General features: G+C 37.5%; 1 protein-coding gene and 1 pseudogene across 1 annotated transcript; one reads left to right on the top strand and one right to left on the bottom strand.

Moving 5' to 3' along the window:
• Positions 1–13,420: 13,420 nt before the first annotated feature.
• Positions 13,421–15,575, top strand: LOC107802806 (thioredoxin-like 3-1, chloroplastic). The gene is made up of 5 exons (XM_016626383.2): positions 13,421–13,879; positions 14,163–14,237; positions 15,015–15,081; positions 15,180–15,197; positions 15,291–15,575. Exons 1-5 carry the CDS (start codon positions 13,578–13,580, stop codon positions 15,387–15,389), a joined length of 561 nt encoding a protein of 186 aa, XP_016481869.1. The 5' UTR covers positions 13,421–13,577; the 3' UTR covers positions 15,390–15,575.
• Positions 15,576–16,680: 1,105 nt separating this feature from the next.
• LOC107802799 (uncharacterized) lies at positions 16,681–19,356 on the bottom strand (annotated as a pseudogene).
• Positions 19,357–22,401: the final 3,045 nt, after the last annotated feature.

The following is a 22,401-nucleotide window of genomic DNA, read 5'->3' as shown; positions in this document are numbered from 1 at the left end:
AGGGTATATAGTTGTATGAGGTCGTTTCAATAATTACCTATAACTATAAAAACTATTACATAATACACATAATCTATGTCCATCGGCACACAAAAATTCCAGCACTGCAAATCATGTTCATATAAATAATTTTAGAATAGTAATCACTTAAAAATGCATCTAAAACAATCAAAAAAATATTCGAACTACCATATGATACCAATATGGCATATAACTATACCAACATCGTATACAGCTTTACTGATTAATTTTTGGCAACTGTATGACTATACTACTATTACATAACACACATGCATTAAGAGAAAAATAAAAAAAATTGTGTACCACATATTAATATAATAAAATATTTCAAGATATTGTACTATATTACTATTATTAAAAGAAAATCAAATAGTATACCAATTAAATGCAGCTAATACAACCAAAAAATGATTCAACTAGCATATGATACCAATATAGTATATAACTATACTAATAGGGTATATATCTGTACAGGGTCGTTCCATCAACTGCATATAACTATAAAAATTATTACATAATACATAAAATCTATGTTCATAGGTACAAGAAAATCTAACAAAGCAAAATATGATCATATAAATCATTTCAGAATAGAATTCACTTTAAAATACAGCTAAAACAACCAAAAATATTTTAACTACCATATGATACCAATATGACATATAATTATACCAATAGGGTATACTGTTCTACTAATTAATTCCAGAAAACTATATATGACTATACTACTATTACATAATATACATGCATAAAGAGAAAAATCAAAAAGTAGTGTACCACATATTAATATAAGAATATATTTCAAGATATTATATTATAATACTATTATATAAAACAAACGCATAAAGAAAAAATTAAAATGATTACATAATACACATGCATAAAGAAAAATTAAAAAAATTCAAGATACTGTACTGTTCTACTGTTACTAAAGAAAAATCAAATAGTTTACCAATTAAATGTAGCTAATACAACCAAAAAATATTCCAACTAATATATGATACCAGTATAGTATATAGTTATACCAATAGGGTATACAATTGTATGCAAAGAGTTTAAAAAGAAAAAATTAATTATAAAACTAAAATAATATCAGTTGTCATATAATCTAATTAACTCAATGAGAGCTTATGCAATGAATAATACCTCCATGGAATTCCATTAATATTAATAAATATTATTATTTATTTATTAAAAATGTGGACAACAATTGAACAAAAATTCAGGACAATCCTTTTGAAATTGTGGTATGCACGGCAACTGGGAGTTTCTCCGATCAACTTATTTCTCTTGTCCATTTTTCTCACTGCGAATATCCTATTTTATTTTTATTTTTATTTTTAAATAATTATTAATATATGTTTCTACAGTCAAAGTACATATCATAGACGGAAAGATAGTCAAACGTAATGTGATTTAAGTCATAAAATAAAATAAAAAGGGGAATAGATTTGCATTTTCTACATGCCCCTCATGTGGGGTAAAGCAAATTAAAGGGGAAGTAGGAAATTGAATAGTCTGATAATAAGTTTGTAATGTATAAGTAGGAATTGTAATTAATTTTCAAATGGGCAACACCGGATAATTATTTTGGCCTTGATAGGCATTATGCGTTATTTTCTCTAAATATTTTAGGTTGTGTAGGTAATTGTGAATTTATATGGGGTTCCTTCTTTAGATTGGCTTTGTTAGTCCATTCGATATGGGCTTTTTAATCCATAAGAGGCCCAATAAGAAAAAGCAAACTGATTATACGAATAAATACGCAATAAAGAAGAAGTGCTCTGATTCAATTATTTAAATGGGAAAGTAGTCCTGGTCATAGTAGTTGTGGTAAAATGGTTCACTAATTATTTTTCAGAATTTTGATTACAAAAGTTTACTTCTTCATTTTTACATAATTAATTAATAATACCATAGGAAATGTCCAATAGAACAACAATTTTGAGAATGTGATTGAAATTTGTTATAAATGTAGTTAAAATTATGATCTCTTGCTTTGATTTGAGAATTAAAAGCTTAATACAGTTACTTAATAGTATACCGCTATGGTATACAATACACTATAAGAGTATACAACTATACTAGAATAGTATACTGTAATAGTATATAATATTCTGCAACGGTATATTGTAATATTATGCAATATACTATAATAATATACTGCAATATTATAAAATATACTACAATAGTATACATCGACTGCTATTTGTTAAATCATCTAGGTGCTATTGTGAAAAGCTAATATTGTGGTTATAGTCCTAATTAGGTTGTTGATAATTGAAAAAAATAAAAATTATCCACCAATGAAGAAGCTTTGAATCTTTGGTTTGAAAATTAAAAGCTTAATATAGTTATTTGGATTTTAAATTTGGATGAGTATTAATAAAGCTTGTTACAAATGCTTGTAAGAATTAATATTGAAGTTTAAGTTCATTTAGAATTATTTTAAAGTGGGTTTGGTGGTTCCACAAAATAAGAATCGAGGCATGGGTGAAAAAATAAAGAAAAATTGAGGGAAACCGATAGTTTTGATCTGAAAATATAAATATTGAATTTAAGTATTTATGAAGGAAGCTTTAATTTGTTTATTAGATCAAGGAGGAATTAAATAGGAAGTTGATATAGTTAGAGGAGAGAGAGTAAAAGATTGTTGCAAAGAAGTGTTTAACTGGAATGGATAGGGTCGGGTAAATAGTTTGGAATAGATAGAAGCGGGTAAATATTTTAGGTTGTGTGGGTAATTGTGAATTTATGTGGGGTTCCTTCTTTTGATTGGCTTTGTTAGAACATTCGATTTATGGGCTTTTTAATCCATAAGAGGCCTAATAAGAAAAAGTAAATCGTAACGACCCAATCGGTCGTTTTGAGCATTTGCATTTCGCTCGGTAGTTTACGGGCATGAGTAACTCCGTATGATATATTATGACTTATATGAATCGTCAAATTTGGATTTCAGGTTATTCGAAATCGATTTGGAAAAATAAATTTCATTGTTGAAGCTTTAAGTTGAAAAAGTTTAACTTTTTGTGAAGTTGACCCCGAACGTAGTTATGATGGTTCCTTTAGGTCCGGATGATAATTTTGGACTCGGGCGTATGCTCGGATTTGCATTTGGATATTTTTATAAGGTTTTGGCTCAAATTGGAAAAATACCCTTTTAGGAAAGTTCAAAAGTTTGACCGGAAGTTGACTTTGAGGATATCAGAGCCAGATTGTGGTTTCGGAAATTGAAATAGCTTCGTTATGTCATTTGGGACTTATGTGCGAAATTTGGGTTTATTCCGGATTGATTTGCTATGTTTCGGCATGAGTTATTGAAGTTGAAAAGTTCAAAGTTTATAGATTTCGATTTGAGGTGTAATTCATCGTTTTGATGTTGTTATGTGTGTTTTGAGACCTCGAATAGGTCTGCATTGTGTTATGGAACTTGTTGGCATGTTCATACGGGGTTCCGAGGGATTCGGGTAAGTTTCAGACGAGATTCGGATCATTTCATTTCATTTTAGTCTTTTGCTAAGCTGCTGGTTCTGGTGTGATCGCACCTGTGACTGGTTTGCGCAGGTGTGATGGATGTAGAAGCAACAGAGGCATCGCAGAGGCGAGGTGAGTTCTGGGTGAGGAAGACCGCAGAAGCGGAGATTTGGGCGCATATGCAGATGCGCATGTGCGAGGTGATGGAGCGCAGGAGCGAGGTATTTCGTAGGTGCGGATGATGGCTCGCACCTGCGATGTTGCAGAAGCGGATATGTTATCCGCAGGTTCGAGGTTCGAGTCCTCGGCTGATTTCGCAGAAGCGGAGGTTATGTCGCAGAAGCGATGCCGCAGAAGCAGCTAATGTGCCGCAGGTGAGAAAATGCTGGCAGAAGCTATAAATCGAGGTTTGGGTTCTTTCTTCATATTTTTAGATGTGAGACAAGGATTGAGGCGATTTTTGGAGTAAATTTTATCACAAAGATTTGGGTAAGTATTCTACATTTGGTTTTGATCTTATTCCACGAATCTATCTTCATTTTTGGCAATGGGTTGATGAATTTTAAAGAGAAATTGGGGTTTTATCCTAAAGTTTCATAAAATAAATTTTTGAGTTTTGAATATCGATTCGGAGTCGGATTTGAGTAAAACTAGTATGGTTGGACTCGTAATTGAGTGGGTTATCGGATTTTGTGAGTTTTGTTGGGTTTTGAGGTGCGGGCCCGAGTTGGACGTTTTGGCCGATTTTGGGCTTTTGATTAAAGATTCGACCTTTTTCATTTAGAATTGTTTCCTTGGGCTTTATTTGATGTATTTGAGTTGCTTTTGGCTAGTTTTGAGTCGTTCGGAGGTAGCTACGTGCTAGATGGCATTTTTGGAGCATCACATAGCTTGCTCGGCATTGGTATTGGCTCATTCGAGGTAAGTAGCTCTTCTAAACTTAATACTGAGGGTATGAAATCCCATAATACGTATTATGTGGTTGGTGTTGAGGTGACGTGCATGCTAGGTGACGGGCGTGTGGGCGTGCACCATGTGAATTGGGAGTTTGTTGCTTCTATGACACTATATAGTGGTCCTACTTTGTTGATATCCGTGTTTCCACGGTGTGATAAATAGTTAAGCTGTCAATCATGCTAGATATCATGTTTAGGCATTATGCCAACACTGTTTGGACCCATAGTGGTCATTTCTTATTGTCATCTCACTAATTTCATTGATATTTCGTACACACTCATATCCATGCATTCATACCATATCTCAGTCTCAGTTATTATTTATTGATATATCATATCATTGTTGTCTGGCTAGTTTCATGACATTGTGAGCCCGTGAGTAAGACAGGAGAGATTGATGACTGAGTGAGGCCGAGGGCCTGAGTGAGAGTGATATTTTGGGATCGGGTTGCACGCTGCATCATGCTATATTGATTATATTTTATAGGATCGGGCTGCACGCCGCAGCGATATATTGATTATATTTTATAGGATCGGGTTGCACGCCGCAACGATATAACGCTTGGGTTGAAGGAGCCCTTCCGGAGTCTGCATACTCCCAGTAAGCGCAGTCGACCATATATATGTGGATCGGGCTACACGCCACAATAGGTATTATACAGCGCTGAGTGATTGAGTGTGTTGAGTATAGTGAGAGAGAATGCGAGACAGTGAGATTGAGTACTCTGAGAGTATGAGTATATGAGCTCATCATCGAGATGCATTGCATTTGACATGCGTACCTGAGATATATGCATAGAGGTGCATTTTCTTCTGCTACCCAGTTTTGGGGACATTTATGATTTTACCTATTTCTTGACATGTAGGCATAGAGAAGTACTTTCCTCATGCTATTTGAAAATGAAACATTAACTATTTGTTGAAAGGAGTTTTGGAAAAAATCACAGTTTTCAAACTTACTCGTATTTTGGCATTTTCGGTAAAAGATTTGGGTTTTTACTGAGATACTTGGAAAGCATGCCTATTTTTCGGGAACTGTGAACGAACTGAGCATTTTATTTCTGAGATACCTCGTTTAGTACTTGTACTATATTATTATGAACTGTTGTGGAATATTATTGTTGGACCCGACCTTTGTGTTAGCTCGTCACTACTTTCAACCTAAGGTTAGGTTTGTTACTTACTGAGTACATGGGGTCGGTTGTACTCATACTACACTTCTGCACCTTGCATGCTGATGTTGGCTGCTAATGTTGCTGTGATCGATGGGAGCTAAATTGAAGATGTACCTGTGTCCCGGTTGTAGCAGCCTCTTATTCGTGGTAGCCTTAGATCTATAAAACTCTATTTATGTACTTTTCAAACAGGCGATGTATTTATTTTATTTCAGCTTTGTGAATTCTATTCTTAGAAGCTCATGATTTATACTACCAGTCCTTGGGAAATGTATAAGATTTAGTAAATTACTTTCGTTTAATTATCTTGTTAATATCATTGGATTACTAGTTGGCTTACCTAGCGGGTTGGGTTAGGTGCCATCATGACTAGTGGATTTGGGGTCGTGACAAGTTGGTATCAGAGCTCTAGGTTTATAGGTTCTACAAGTCATGAGCAAGTGTCTAGTAGAGCCTTACGGATAGGTATGATGACGTCCATACCTATCTTCGAGAGGCTACAGGACATTTAGGATATACTTCTCATCTTTCTTTCTGTATCGTGCGGCATTGATTCAGCTTGAAGCGTAACCATTTAAATTCTTCCACGCATTCGTATGCGCACATGAGCGCTCGGTATCAGCTGTGCAATGACGGCTTGTGATTCTATGGTTGAGGTGCGATATATGATTTTGGCATACGGATGATGGGCCAGTCTGGAGGACTTGAGGCCGGGTTTTGACGGTAGCTTGAAAATAGAGATTTTGGTTATGTGAGCACGTGCCTTTGGGACTTATATGTCTGGTGGTATTCCTGTTAGTGGAATTTGTGAATGGATGACTATGTGGTGAGTATGATGTGACTGCGAGATGTGTTCAGATTGTTCGAATGTGACGAGAAGAGTTTACTTGAGATGTAGCAAGAACTATTGTGTGTTTGATTTCTGTCTTGATTTGGCGTATGGCCTCGAGTTTTGGGTGTGTTGAAGGACCTCTCATGTTGTTTAGTTGTAGAGTGCAGTAGATTTTCATATCGTGTTATGAGTTCAGACTCAGGAAGATTAAGTGATTGCATAATAGTTATGACTGTGGAAGAGTATAGAGAAATGTCAGCTTGAGGTAAAGCAGGCAGGTTACCTCTGTTGGGTGTCTTGAAGTTGTGCGGTCCCTATGTTGTTTTTGTCAAAAGTTCTCCTTTACCAACGAATTATATGTGTTGCAATTTGAGTTTGGACCGCTTTTGGAAGTTGGCTTAACCATCCCGAGGATAAATGCGAGATTTGCAATTGACTTGAGGTACTAGATGGTTTGTGTTGTATGAGTTGATGAAGGATTTAGTCGAATCTCACCGCAGTATTATGGAGGTAATAGAGTATGGGCATTGTGAGTTATTGTGTATTTTTTTCTATGGCTTTGAGCCAAGTGGGAGAGTCTGCTATCGACGAGCTGATTGCATGATTATGTGTTGTATTGGTTTCGATTAGAGGTATACTAGTGAATGAGTTATGACTGCAGGGGTTGAGATTGAGGATGACTCGAGTAAAGGGATTTCTGGATATGGGTTGCATTACACTCTATGGGTATATGGGAATCATGGAATGATTGAGTGGTTAGTCGTGAAGGATGTAGTGTGCATGGAGTAGGAATTGCTCGGTTGCTTAGGAGTGTGGGTTACTCCTTTGGGTGTTGGTATGCTAATGGGCACAGGTCATTCGGTCTGTTTGGTCGGTTTAATTGAGATTTGAGAAGAGTGGATGACTCTCAAGAATGGTTCTAATGGATTCAAGATTTAAATATAGCAATTTGGAATTTTCAAGATTTGTATATGGCTAGAAACTGAGAGTTACATTGGACGGTGTCGAGACTTGTGACATTTTTATATCATTATGGACTATGCATTTCAGTATCAAGAAGGTGAAGGAAATAGTTTTAGGTTCACATAAGGTCTCTTTAGAGTGGGTGTCTCGGTTGTGGTGCTTTGGGGTGCTTTAAAGGGAAGTCGACGGCTTATGGGCCTTAGGGCATTGTGGTTTTATACTAGGGTCTCTTGTGTGGTGAATTCTGGTTAAGGATCATGGTGTTCTAGCAAGGAGAAGTATCAATTTGAAGGCAATTTGAAAAGGACTTGGAGAAATAGGATAGCTTGGTAGTAGGTTGGATCAGCACAGTAATGGATATAATCGATTCTTTGGGTACTTATGACTTGGATAGTCTCTACAGGTGTTTTGTGGCAATGCTCTTGGGTTTTGGCGACCTGCGTGGTTGGGTTGAGTTAGAGAGAGTCGGTTCTGATAGCTTGGTTATGTGCAAATGGGCTTTGAAGAGTTCTCAGTGGTTTTTACCACGGTTCGAGGAGTATATTTCTTACTGGCGAGATGAGCATGTGGTATAGTGAATTTCTCTTGGATGAAATCAAATGGAAGGTCCTTGGATAATTGAGTATGTAGTTGCTTGTGACTCGGAGTGGACTATGAAGTTCTCATATTTTTCATATGATGGCATGGTATATGCGGTGTGTTGCGTGGCATTGAGATTTACGTGAGCGAGATCTCAGTTCAGTTTTGAAGGGAAGGTCATAAAATTCGTAGGCAGCATGGACGGTTTCAGATGACTAGGTAAATAATATTATTGTTTGGTATGGATTGATGAGAGTATAAATTTCAAAAGGGGCAATGTGTTTTGATTTACGGACACTTCACTGGTACTGCGGCACTCTCCTGGTTGATCGACTGTTGATATTCAAATTTTGCAATGTGGCACGGAAGAATTTTAGAAGTATTTCTATTGAGATGATCGTGTATGATGTGTTAGACATTCTGGCGGTAGATTTGGGATCATATATGGTGATTCATGTGTTTTATCGATTTACTGGGAGTTCTCATGAGCGGATTGTTTCATGGGTGTGAACTGTGAAGTCATGGCCGAAGCTAGCCAGATGATAGTATGTGTTATGATTCAGTCATTGTGGGCTTTCAGATGGTTATTTATCTAATTGTGGGTGTCCGGAGTTGATTTGGGGGTCCATTGGTAGGCCCAATTAGGAAGTGTATTCTACACCGAGCCGGATTGGTTGGCTCTATACTGCTATTGTTGAGGGATGTACCATTCGGTTGTTGTTGAACTTATTCGTGTTCTGAAATGATCTGTGAGTTACTCTTCTATGCTACGAAGAGTTGTGATCCGTTGGTATAAGCACACCTGGTGCGGTTCTATTTGGGCTTGATAGCGAAATTTGAGTGAGATGAGTAATTGGGTATTGCATGGTTGATGGTGTATGGTTTATGTTCTTTCGGGTTTTGTGTGGCATTGTGTCATCTGCTTCTCCGTGTTTATGGTAATGCATTTTGAGTACTTGATGTCGGATTGCGCGTGGTTATTGATTTTGAGCATGATGACTAAGGTATTTTATATAGATCAGTATTTGGATTGGGTCACGCATTGCAGCGGAGTTATGTTGAGATATGATCCCTTGTGTTAGATTCGTGTGTTTTGGTTCTACAATGTGTGATAGGTTCTTATCATTGCGTTGGGGTGGTACCCGTTAAGCTTGCGGGACGGTTCTCTTGATTGAGTCATTTTCGTGATTGAGTACATTTGGATTGTTGCTTATTGGTGCATGGATTGCACGGTTTGTGGCTCTGGGTAGTATTGGTGTTGCGTGTCAGTAGAGTAGTTGGTATTCTATAAGATGAAGTCATCGGATCTAGGATGGGTGCTATCGGATTTGATTGTGGTATATTTGGAAGGATAATATCGGAAGTCGTCTTAGGAATTGGCTATAGTTCTTGTTGAAGAAGAGGGAGCTCCATGGCTTGTTGATTTGATAAATGGTTATGAGTTTCTACGTGTTCTTTCCTTTTTTTTAGAGTGAGGTTTTGTTAGATATGAGGTTTATTACCAGAATTGGGCTGTTTTGAGCAGCTTGGATTATGGTTGCGGTTTGGTACAACTTGTTCAGACTTATACGGTATATAGGTTGCGAGATTCAGATCTTATAAGAAATTTCGGATATTGGAAATTGGATTCTAAGGCTTGTGGGCTAGGTTGAATTGAGAAATTTCAGTTATGTTGTGTTATCGGACCTATATGGGATAGGGTGACGTGGGATCACCCCCGGGTATGTGCATGGTAAGGTTATATGTCGGTTTGAGGGTTTTGGGAACAACTCTTGGCACGTTCGAGGATGAACGTATGTTTAAGTGGGGGAGAATGTAACGACCTAATCAGTCGTTTTGAGCATTTGCACTTCGCTCGGTAGTTTACGGGCATGTGTAGCTCCGTATGATGTATTATGAATTATGTGAATTGTCGGTTTTGGGTTTCAAGTTATTTGGAATCGGTTTGGAAGAATGAATTTCATTGTTGAAGCTTTAAGTTGAAAAAGTTTGACTTTTTGTGAAGTTGACCCCGGAATGGTGTTATGATGGTTTTGTTAGGTCCGGATGGTGATTTTGGACTCGGGCGTGTGCTTGGATTTTCATTTGGATGTTTCTATAAAGTTTCGGCTCAAATTGGCAAAAATTGGAAATTTGAAGGTTAGGAAAGTTTAAAAGTTTGACCGGAAGTTGACTTTGAAGATATCAAAGTCAATTTGTGGTTCCGGGAATTGGAATAACTTTGTTATGTCATTTGGGACTTGTGTGCAAAATTTGGGTTCATTCCGGGTTGATTTGCTATGTTTCGGCACGAGTTATTGAAGTTAAAAAGTTCAAAGTTCATAAATTTCGATTTGAGTTGTGATTCATCGTTTTGATGTAGTTATGTGTGTTTTGAGGCCTCGAGTAGGTCCGTATTGTGTTATGGAACTTGTTGGCATATTTGGACGGGGTCCCGAGGGGCTCGGGTGAGTTTCGGACGAGATTCAGATCATTTTATTTCATTTTTGGACTTTTGCTAAGTTGTTGGTTCTGGTGTGATCGCACCTGCGGCTGGTTTGCGTAGGTGCGATAGCCGCAGAAGCGACAGAGGTGTCGCAGAGGCAAGGTGAGTGCTGGGTGAGGAAGACCGCAGAAGCGGAGATTTTGGCGCATATGCGGATGCGCAGGTGCGAGGTGATGGAGCGCAGGAGCTAGGTATTTCGCAGGTGCGGATGGTGGCTTGCACCTGCAATGTCGGAGAAGCGGATATATTGTCCGCAGGTGCGAGGGTCGAGTCCTCAGCTGATTTCGCAGAAGCGAAGGTTATGTCGCAGAAGCGACGCCGCAGAAGCGGCTAATGTGCCGCAGGTGCGAAAATGCTGGCAGAAACTATAAATCGGGGTTTTGGTTCTTTCTTCATATTTTGAGATGTGGGACTCGGATTGAGGCGAGTTTTGAAGCAAATTTCATCACAAGGGTTGGGGTAAGTATTCTATACTTGGTTTTGATCTTATTCCATGAATCTATCATCATTTTTGGCAATGGGTTGATGAATTTTAAAGAGAAATTGGGGGTTTTAGCTTAAAGTTTCATAAAACAAATTTTTTAGTTTTGAATATCGATTCAGAGTCGGATTTGAGTGAAACTAGTATGGTTGGACTCGTAATTGAGTGGGTTGTCAGATTTTGTGAGTTTTGTCGGGTTCCGAGGTGCATGTCCGGGTTGGACGTTTTGGCCGATTTTGGGCTTTTGATTAAAGATTCGACATTTTTCATTTGGAATTATTTCCTTGGTCTTTATTTGATGTATTTGAGTTGCTTTTGGCTAGTTTTGAGTCGTTCGGAGGTCGCTACGTGCTAGATGGTATTTTTGGAGCATCGCTTAGCTTGCTCAGCATTGGTATTGGCTCGTTCGAGGTAAGTAACTCTTCTAAACTTAATACTGAGGGTATGAAACCCCGTAATACGTATTATGTGATTGGTGTTGAGGTGACGCTCATGCTAGGTGACGGGCGTGTGGGTGTGCACTATTTGAATTGGGACTCTGTTGCTTCTATGGCACTGTATAGTGGTCCTACTTTGTTGATATTCGTGTTTTCACCATGTGATAAAGTAGTAAAGCTGTCAATCATGCTAGATATCATGTTTAGGCATTATGCCGACATTGTTTGGACCCATAGTGTCGTTTCTTACTGTCATCTCATTGATTTCATTGATATTTCGTACTCACTCATATCCATGAATTCATATCATATCTCAGTCTCAGTTATTATTTATTGATACATCATATCATTGTTGTCAGACTAGTTTCATGATATTGTGAGCCTGTGAGTAAGACTGGAGAGATTGATGACTGAGTGAGGTCGAGGGCCTAAGTGAGAGTGATATTTTAGGATCGGGTTGCACGCCGCAGCATGCTATATTGATTATATTTTATAGGATCGGACTGCACGCCGCATCGATATATTGATTATATTTTATGGGATCGGGCTGCACACCGCAGCGATATAGCGCTTGGGCTAAAAGAGCCCCTCTGGAGTCTGCACACCCCGAGTGAGTGCAGTCGACTATATATATGTGGATCAGGCTGCACGCCGCAATAGGTATTATACAGTGCTGAGTGATTGAGTGTCCTGAGCATAGTGAGAGAGAATGCGAGACAGTGAGATTGAGTACTCTGAGAGTCTGAGTACATGAGCTCATCATCGAGATACATTGCATTTGACATGCTTATCTGAGATACATGCATAGAGGTACATTTCTTTCTGCTACCTAGTTTTGGGGACATTTATGATTTTACCTGTATCTTGACATGTAGGCATAGAGAAGTACTTTTCTCATGCTATTTGAAAATGAAACATCTTACTATTTGTTGAAAGGATTTGTAGGAAAATCACAGTTTTCAAACTTACTCGTATTTTGGCATTTTCGGTAAAAGATTTGGGTTTTCACTTAGATACTTGGAAAGCATACCTATTTTTGGGGAACTGTGAACAAACTGAGCATTTTATTTCTGAGATACCTCGTTTAGTACTTGTACTATGCTGTTATGAACTGTTGTGGAATGTTGGTGTTGGACCCGACCTTTGTGTTAGCTCATCACTACTTTCAACCTAAGGTTAGGTTTGTTACTTATAAAATACATGGGGTCGGTTGTACTCATACTACACTTCTGCACCTTACGTGCAGATGTTGGCTGTTGATGTTGCTGTAATCGATGAGAGATGGATTGAAGATGTACCTGTGTCCCGGTTGTAGCTGCCTCTTGTTCGTGGTAGCCTTAGATCTATAAAACTCTGTTAATGTACTTTTCAAACAGACGATATATTTATTTCATTTTAGCTTTGTGAATTCTATTCATAGAAGCTCATGATTTGTACTACCAGTCCTTGGAAAATGTATAAGATTCAGTAAATTATTTCATTTAATTGTCTTCTTAATATTATTGAAATTAGATAGTTACTAGTTGGCTTACCTAGTGGGTTGTGTTAGGTGTAATCACGAATAGATGCACAATAAAGAATAAGTGCTCTGATTCAAGTATTCAAATGGGAATGTAGTCCTGGTCATAGTACCTGTGCTAAGATGATTCATTAATTATTTTTCAGAATTTTGATTCAAAAACCTTATCGAGCATCGGTCCAATACAAAATTTTACTTCTTCATTTTTATATAATCAATTAATTATACTGTAGAAAATGTCCAATTGAACAATAATATTGAGAATATCATTGAGATTTGTCATAAATGCAGTTAAAACTATGATCTCTTGCTACAATTTTGGGGAAGTATATATTTCATTTCCCGAGGAAAAAAACATACATTTCATTTGTCAAAGAAGGAAAGTTCATAAGATAAAGGTTTCCAAATGGCCATAAGGGTCAAGGAAAAGCCACTCTACTACAAGTGGGTCCAAAGCCCAAATGGTCCTTTTCCTTGAAGAAAATTCCATCTCAATGGAAGGATAAGTGGATAAGCGTTTTCTTTAAGAAATAAATTAAGAATAAAAAAAATATCTACTAGTAAATGAAAAAAGAAAAAAAAAAATCTCATTGACTCAAATATCTTATCCTTCATTAAACCGACTGTTCTTGCTTGTTCAAACAACTGCTAAAAGATGTCAATTTTAGCACCAAATTTCCAAATTCTGTATAGAGAAATCCACCATAGAGAGCAGCATCATCAGGTTAGGAACAACGGTGGGAGTTTGAATCTGCTAAAATCATATGAATTTTGTTTTGTAGATAAAAGAAGAGGTGATTGGAGGAAAACAATAAAGAAAGAGTGGAGAATGCATGCCTCCTGGCTAGACATGTCAAGACCCAGTACAGTGGAGATGCAACCCATTGAGAATAGTGAACAACTTGACCAGATTTTAGCCTCTGCTAATGAGCTTTCACAACCCATCATCATTGATTGGTAAAATCCTTCTCTTTCCTTCTTTGTGATTAGAAAAAAGAATGTGGTTAAATGGTAAATTTTTCCTTTTTACTAGTGGTCTCGAATTCGAACCTTAGAATAGAGTCTTTTTACGTCGTAATTTCAAATTCCGAACACCATTTGGTTATTTTTTTATATAAGTGATAATTGTATGGATTTCTTTTTTTTTACTTCATGTTCTGCATTTTTGTAAAGAAAAAAGAAAGAAACAAATTCATAGATTTGTAGTTAGATTGATTTGTTTATAGCAAATGGTTGATAGGATGGCTGCTTGGTGCCGGAAATGCATTTATTTGAAGCCAAAATTGGAGAAACTTGCAGCTGAGTTTGATACCAAGTAAGCCCTTTTCAACTTCTCTTTCATGTCTTCATAAATTAACAATCTTTTGAATAGTTGATAGCTCTTTCTTTTATTGCTTTCTTTATTTTTATGATTAGATTTCAGTCTCAATTGTAAACTCACCGATGTATATACATAGTGAGATTTTAAAAATGGTTAACTTTACATTGATCCAAATATGGCTTTTGTTTAACCACTAAAATAATGTATCAACAGACGGCCTAAAAGCAAATTTTGAGTAATCTTTGCCGCTACAGTAGAAGCCTCCCTTACGTCAAGGGAATTCAATAATTTATATACATACAAAAGAAGTTTGTTCTATCCTATTTGCACAGTACGATTTTGCGACGAATGGATCCAACTCTTCAGGTCGAGTTATGTAGCTCCGCACCGCTAAATCATTATGCTTTCCCCAAAAGTTGAACAGCTCCCTACCTCAGACGAGAGTGACAATAACTCAGTAAATTATTTACTCAATAACTACCCGTATAGTTGCAGAAGTTCAATGATCTTTGAATGCTATGGTTATGTATTCTTACGAAGGATTGGTCGACGAAATATAAACTGAAGACTGAACCTGATATACCCCGAACAATACATTTTTATTACCACGAGATATATGATTCCAAACGAAGATGGCTAATATTGTTGTTGACATTGAGCATATTTTTAACATTCCAAGTCTCATTTGGTCAAATGAAAACATGTCTGTCTTGCTCTCTCCCTTGGCGTGGTTTTAGATATTTGATATCTCCTTCTTCCTCTTTTTCGTAGACTCAAATTCTACTACGTGGATGTGAATAAGGTACCACAATCTTTAGTGAAGCGCGGAAACGTCTCAGTAAGTATTGTTCTTGGCAAATCTCTAGTATTTTTGCTGCCTCTTTGTTCATGTTCTCGGTTTGCCAGCTAATTTGATTCTTGTTTTATGGTCTTCAGAAAATGCCAACAATTCAGGTAAGCAGAAGTCTGGATTCCTCATCATTTCGAAATGAAAAAAAAAACCTGATTGAAAAATAAAGCTATCAACTTGTTTCATTTTGATTGCAGTTGTGGAAAGATGGGGAGATGAGAGCAGAGGTGATTGGAGGGCACAAAGCATGGCTTGTAATTGAAGAAGTGAGAGAAATGATCAAAACCTTCGTATAATATGTTGCCAGGAAAAACTGAGGACTGCCTCTTCTTGTTCATAAACTGCAATTTGCTATCTGTCCAAAATTAGACATCAATTTGTATATTCAGCAAAGGGCATTTCAATATGTACAGTTGTTACACCATTTGTATTATCAAAAGAAAGTGAACTGGTGATGTTGGAAATTGGAACTTCGCAAGAAACAGATGCATAAGGTGATGTTTCCTAGTGGATCATAGTGGTTGGCTGGTTCCTTGATCTTTACATTATTAAAAATTGTTCGAGAGGAATAAATAGGGCCAAAAATAGAAACTAAAAAGCTAAACACAAAATATCTTGCACTTCTATTCTCCATATGGATGCCAAATTGTCTCCAAACCTTCAAACTCTTCGAATGCATATACGCCTGATTCTAGAAAATGTTAGTGTGATTTGCCTGCATATAGCTAAAACTACTCGAATTCGACGAGACCTTGCATTTCCACTTCTAAAAGCTAAAGCAAAGTGTGTTGGATACAGTACTAATCATCAAGTTATCATCTTTGAAATCCCAAGTCCAAAACGATGACACCCTCCAGAGTCCAGTGTAGCATCTACTCATCCAACTCGCTCGATAACTGCTACCACACATTGCCTAACATAACTGGAGAGCAGGTAAACAGCAGCAACCACAAACAGCAACATCAGAGCTAGTCTTAACGTTCTCAGCTGAACCCGTTTCTGTCATAGAAACAGGATATTTACCCCATCCTCCTAGTGATCCGAAAATGAAATACTTTTCTTCATAACTTCAACACACAGAGTTACCAGATTTCTAACTTCAGTAGGAGCACTTTGCATCACTTTCACCTATTGATCTTTTTCTTCTGTAGAAGCTTAGGAATGGCCCCCAATAACTTTCTGTTTGCATTTCCAACGAGATTCTATCAATTGAATAAAGTACACACATACAGATAGTATACCATGGACAGTTTAAGCGACTGTGAACCTACCTACTGCAATATCCCTTATACACTGTTCTATTTTGAGCACAAGGAGAGAAACAAACATATGCAACAGTCAAGCATCCGCAATGCATGAGATAAAATTAGTTAGAGATATCAAAATGAGGCATACACGTAAAATAATGAAAAGGTACCATATGATAACTGATGTAACCACCCTTTTTCTCTATATCTAAGAATGTGAGAGACCCTAACACAACCGAGCAGGCAAGATACAAGAAATCAATACAAGGAACATAATAACAAAATAATGAAATGAAACACTATATCCAGCGCTCAACCAGCAAAGACGAATTAAGTTTCATTGAAGACAAATTGAATAAGTTTCATGGAACACAAATTCTACAAGTTCACCGTCAAATTTTGTTATTAAGCTAGAAAAACCTGACAATCAACCTAAGGAAAAGTTCAATTGAACAGACTCTTAGGTCCATGGTGTCCGCAAGAGTTGATCTTGATCAAACAGGCCCATTCAGTTTTTGCAGCCTATATTGTAGGAGCATCAATTGTAAATTTCCACCCTTTAGAAAATTTAGATTCCAAAACCAAAAACAGCCCGTATCCTGTGGAAGATAAGGTCCCGCCATCCTCTCTCCGTATTCTCCACAACAGTTGCATTACCATATCTGCACCACCATAGCAAATATGAGAAGAAAAAATCGCATTATCATATATAAGCAAACTAACATAGGTAAATAGATAACTACAACGGACCTGTCTTCCTCTGGTACATCTGTATGCGTCAGCTTGACAACTGTAACTCCAGATCCAGGCTCCTCAAAAGTAATTCGGACCTGCAACAATCATCACCAGAGATGCATCAAGAAAAAACCACCATTCTCCATCAGACACATTTATGTGGCATTGTGGCTATAGGCTGGCAAGTCGCGACACGCCATCACACGGTCACAGTTCCATCTAAAAGGTCAGCCCAGTGTACAAAACATCCCGAATTTATGCAGGGTCCAGAAAGGCCGCACCCTAAGGGGTGTGATGTAGATAGCTTACCCTAATGCAAGCATTAGTGGCTGCTTCCACAGCTCGAACTCGTGGCCTATAAGTCACAGTTACAGTTCCATCTATTTAAACATATTGACCACACTGTAAAAAGAAAACAAGTGGCAACAGGCGAGGTAAAGAGAGTTTTAAATTCAGACAAATCAATTCAAACTACATTGTTGATAGTTGATCCACCAAATTTTGTGGAAGAAGAACCATTCCACAACCCTGTTTCATTCAAGCAGGATTGAATGAATCCGGGAGTGGACTAGAGTTAGACTTGGACTTGAATTTTTTGTAGAATCAAGTTCAAAAATCATTTCTTAGATTCCGTTGAATTGTACTGAATCCATTTTCAATTATAAAGCGAACAGTTACCTTCGCTTTATATCACTGCTTAAATTCTACTTTTAGTAAGAGCCTAAAGTAATGATACATTAAATAGATATCACAACCTCCATAGTCCATCACCAGCCAATCTACGCATGTAGTCCCTGTGCTTATATTAAAATGTCGTATCTACAAAACAATAACACTGGCCAAGATTATATTGTTCCTTGTATAACTGGCCTCCAGTCTTCTACTAAGCTAACAAAAGGATTAGTTACACCAGCGAGAACTCTTTAGACTATAGGATTTGACCTCACAATCTGGCCACAAACTTGCATCTTTTGTCTATTAAGATGGAACATTTGAACCAAAAAAAGATGAATACTAGTCAAGTTACCTAGAACATAACTCATTCTACACACTATACACACATAGAAGATTATATACTCCATCAGTCAATCAGCTAAATCAAATCCAAATTAGTTGAGGTTGGCTATATCAATTCTTCAGCTTCCAGACCCTATCCAGATATATTTCATTCCAATACAAAACAATTTTCCATATTTAACATAAAAGATTACTATTGATATTGAGGTTACCATGGACTGGACGCCATCAGGCCAGCTACCAAACCGCCATTTCTGAACAATCAATTTGCCTTCCTGCAACTCCACATTAGTTCCTGTAACTGACCCATCAAATATACTAAACTCCCCTCCCACCTCTTTGCTTATCCTTGCATTACTCTGTGTAAAACCCTTCCATCTTTTCTCATCCATCAATATCTCAAACAAATCCTTCGCCCTACAACTAAACTTCTCCGTCATCGTAATTGTCTTAAACCCTTCCTTCTTCTTCTCCTTCTTCACCACACCCTTTGCCTTCTCATCCACAGCAACCGGAGCCGAAGCCGGAGCCGAAGAGACAACATTTCCGGTGCCGGTGGGTTTTTTAGCTAATTTTTTCACCTCAGCTTCATCCTTAGCGGGCCCACCATTTGCCATAGCATTAACATACGCCTTCACTTGCTCTAAAACAAACGGCTTTCCTTTTTCAACAAAGGCATCCTTCATTTTTTTCCCCGATGGGTCCATCTTCTTTTACATTAACCTTAATCTCCGGTTCTTCATCAGCATTCTCGTCGGCTATATAAGGAATTTCAACATTCCCTTCAATTTTCGTCACACTATTATTATCAGCTTCTTTTAATTCCCCTTCCCAGGAGAGAATTAAATTCAATTCGTAGCCCGGAATTATTTTCCCCTTACGGATATTGACGTAGGCTTCTCCTTCGAGTTTCTCGAGGTTTTTTGTGCGTATTTTGAGGTTGTTCTCGCCGTTAATTAGGGTTTTGTTGGATAAGAGGTTAGTGAGGAAGTTGCGAGACCATTCGAGGCAGTCAGTTTCAGCCCAGTGCCAATTATGAACGTTGGTGCCATCGGCTCGGTCTTCTACGATCCATCGTTTGTCTCCTTCTCCAAGACGGGCCATTCTGCGGCGGCGCGGCGGCGGAATACGGTGGTAATATGAGCAGCGTGCCAGAGAGGAGATGATTCTGTGTTGGGGAGTGCGTGTGTTGGGGAGTGCGTAGAGGACAAGTGCAACACAGTGAGATTTCGAGAGATAGAGAAAAGAGAAGGTAGTGCAGAGGTTTTACAGGGTTCCAATGGTGCCTATTTGTTTGGAAGGATCCAGAAACTGAATTTTTTAGTTCTCAATTTCACCTGAACCTATTTTCTTTTTAGTCCCTGCAAAAAAGAATGATCTTTTTTTTTATTTAAAAATAATTTACCTTTATTCAATAATTTATATCCACACAAAATATATATGACTCATTTTATAGCACAAGTTCAAAAGTCTTCTCTCTTTTCTTAAATTTCGTACACACTCAAATAGGTTCACATAAATTGAAACGGGAGAGTATTTGTGTTTGGTTGCCTTTTTACATTAACAACTAATGTATTTGACCGCGCGATATAAAATTATTTTTCACGTGCAAATATTTTAATTAAAATATAGTGATAATTCTTTTGAAATTATTTTTATCCTAGTTATTGTCAAAATTCGAAATTCACACCTTTAGAACCGTGATACCACCTAATATTTCACTTGCTAGGCAAGCCAACGTTAGAATAATATTAGCCATTTTAAAATAATTTTAAATTAATTAATAACAAAGAAACAATTACGGAAGTAAAGTCTGAAATATAGTGTGTAATCCATAATAATAGCGATGTCTAAATACCATCCCAGAACTGGAGTCATAAGTGCACGAGCTGCTAGAATAATACAAATAAAGAAATATAGAGTGCAGTATCAGTACAACCGATAGAAGGGGACTTCAGAACTGCGAACGCTGGGCAGTTATACCTCAAGTCTCCACTGGTAGCTGTATCCGGGCAATCTACGGTACGCCGTTGGGACCAACTCCGAAATATGTACAAGAAATATAGAGTGCAGTATCAGTACAACCGACCCCATGTACTGGTAAGTATCGAGCCTAACCTCGACGAATTAGTGACGAGGCTATGACAAGACACGTACATAAACAACTTGTACAATTATATACAAATATGAAGTAACAATAATACAATAAATAACAATTTATAAATTGGGCGGAAATATGCGAAAGGGAAGGATATAATAATTTCAGCAGGAGAAGTGTCACTTAGCAGCCAATTAATGTATCAACAATAAAATGAGCAATTGATAATATAAAAATAGCACGATACCACCCTCCGTGCTTTTACTCTCATTTGGCACGGCATCACCCTTCGTGCTTTTACACTCACAATTTGGCACGGCAACACCCTTCGTGCTTTTACACTCACAAATGGCACGGCAACACCCTTCGTGCTTTACACTCTTCCTTACCATGAAAATAATAATATAAATTCGGAAGAGTATTTAAGTGCGGGGATATACACTTATCAATCAATTCAATACCAAAATACTGGCTTCACTTCCAAAATATTCATCAATAATTAAATGAATAATAATTTCACGAATAATGATCAAATAAGCATATGGCAATTATTGCAGGAATTCAAGAATTTATATTTGACAAGGAATATGAGTGAAACAATTAATATAATAATTAATTCATGATTTAAAACGATTTATGATTTTTTAAGTAATTATGCAAACAATTAATTTGACGACGTATAGACACTCGTCACCTTGCCTATACGTCATACACATGCATCTCACATAACAAATAATTTAAGGGTTCTATTCCCTCAAGTCAAGGTTAACCATGACACTTACTTTGCTTGCAACCAAATTCAAGAATCCAATAAACCTTTGCCTCGCGAATTCGTGTCCGAACCTCAAATCTAGTCATAAACAATTCAATATACTCAATATAAATCGTAGGAATTAATTCCATATGAATTTGCTAATTTTTCGGATTAAAATCCGAAATTCATCTCAAAAATTAACAGTGAGGCCCACGTCTCGAATCTCGAAAACACTTACGAAATCCGAACACCCGTTCCGAGACGAGTCCAACCATACAAAAATTACCAAATTCCGACATCATAATAGCTCTCAAATCCTCATTTTACATTTTGAAAGATTTTACAAAAATTCTAATTTCTTGCATCTAAATCCGAAGTAAGTGATGAATATAGACATGGATTTATGAAATATAAACACTTTTGGTTATAGAATACTTACACACTTCAAAGTCGTAAAAATCCCCTTTGAAATCGCCCAAATTCAAGACTTAAAACTCAAAAATGAGTAAAAATGGCGACTTCCGAATTTATAGGCTCTGCCCAGTCGTTTTTGCATCTGCGGATAAAAGTTCCGCATTTGCGGACTCGCATTTGTGAGACAAGGCTCGCATTTGCGGTGCCAGGCTGCCAAGTGAAGTTCCGCATCTGCGGACATTCCTGTCGCACCTACGACATCCGCTTTTGCATAAAATTGCCTCACCTGTGAAGACCCCAGGCCAGCCCAGTCCCGCATCTGCGCAATTTCTCCGAACCTGCGGCATCGCACTTGCGGCCAAGACCCTCGCAGGTGCGATTACATCAGAGGCAACAAATTTCCAGAATTTGCTTAAGTTTACAATTTGATCTGATTTTGATCCGAATCACACTCGGGGTATTCGGGACCCCGTCCGAGTATATCAACCAGTCCCGTAACATAACACGGACTTACTCGGGGTCTCATATCACGTCAAACAACGCTGAAATTACAATTCACACCTCGATTCGAACTTTTAACTTTTAAACTTTTCAATTTACAAATCTCGTGCCAAAACATATTAAATGAATCCGGAATGACTTAAAATTTGGCACACAAGTCATAAATGGCATAACGGGGCTATTCCAATTTCCAGAATCGGATTCCTGCTCCGATATCAAAAAGTCAACTCCGTGGTCAAACTTGAAAATCTTAAGCCTTTAAATTACTAGTTTCCGTTAAACGGTCATAACTTGAGCTAGGGACCTTCAAATTAAATTTTGGGTATATGCCCAAGTCCCAAATCACGATACGGACCTACCAGAATTGTTAAAATACTGATATGGGTCCGTTTGCTCAAAATTTTGATCAAAGTCAACTCAGTTGAGTTTTAAGGCTCTATTTCACATTTTAATCTATTTTTCACATAAAAACTTTCCAGAAAATTATACGGACTACGCACGTAAGTCGAGGAATGATGAATAGTGCTTTTCGAGGTCTTAGA

Source organism: Nicotiana tabacum, chromosome 15 (assembly GCF_000715075.1).
Source record: "Nicotiana tabacum cultivar K326 chromosome 15, ASM71507v2, whole genome shotgun sequence".
Taxonomy (NCBI): domain Eukaryota; kingdom Viridiplantae; phylum Streptophyta; class Magnoliopsida; order Solanales; family Solanaceae; genus Nicotiana; species Nicotiana tabacum.
Note: the sequence above shows the minus strand (reverse complement) of the source record. Positions and strands in the feature narration are given on the sequence as shown.

Coding starts and splice junctions, on each gene's coding strand:
- LOC107802806 (XM_016626383.2), top strand. CDS start 13,578: ATGTCAATTTTAGCACCAAATTTCCAAATTCTGTATAGAGAAATCCAC. Junction 13,880..14,162: donor CAACCCATCATCATTGATTG/GTAAAATCCTTC, acceptor AATGGTTGATAG/GATGGCTGCTTGGTGCCGGA. Junction 14,238..15,014: donor GCAGCTGAGTTTGATACCAA/GTAAGCCCTTTT, acceptor TCTTTTTCGTAG/ACTCAAATTCTACTACGTGG.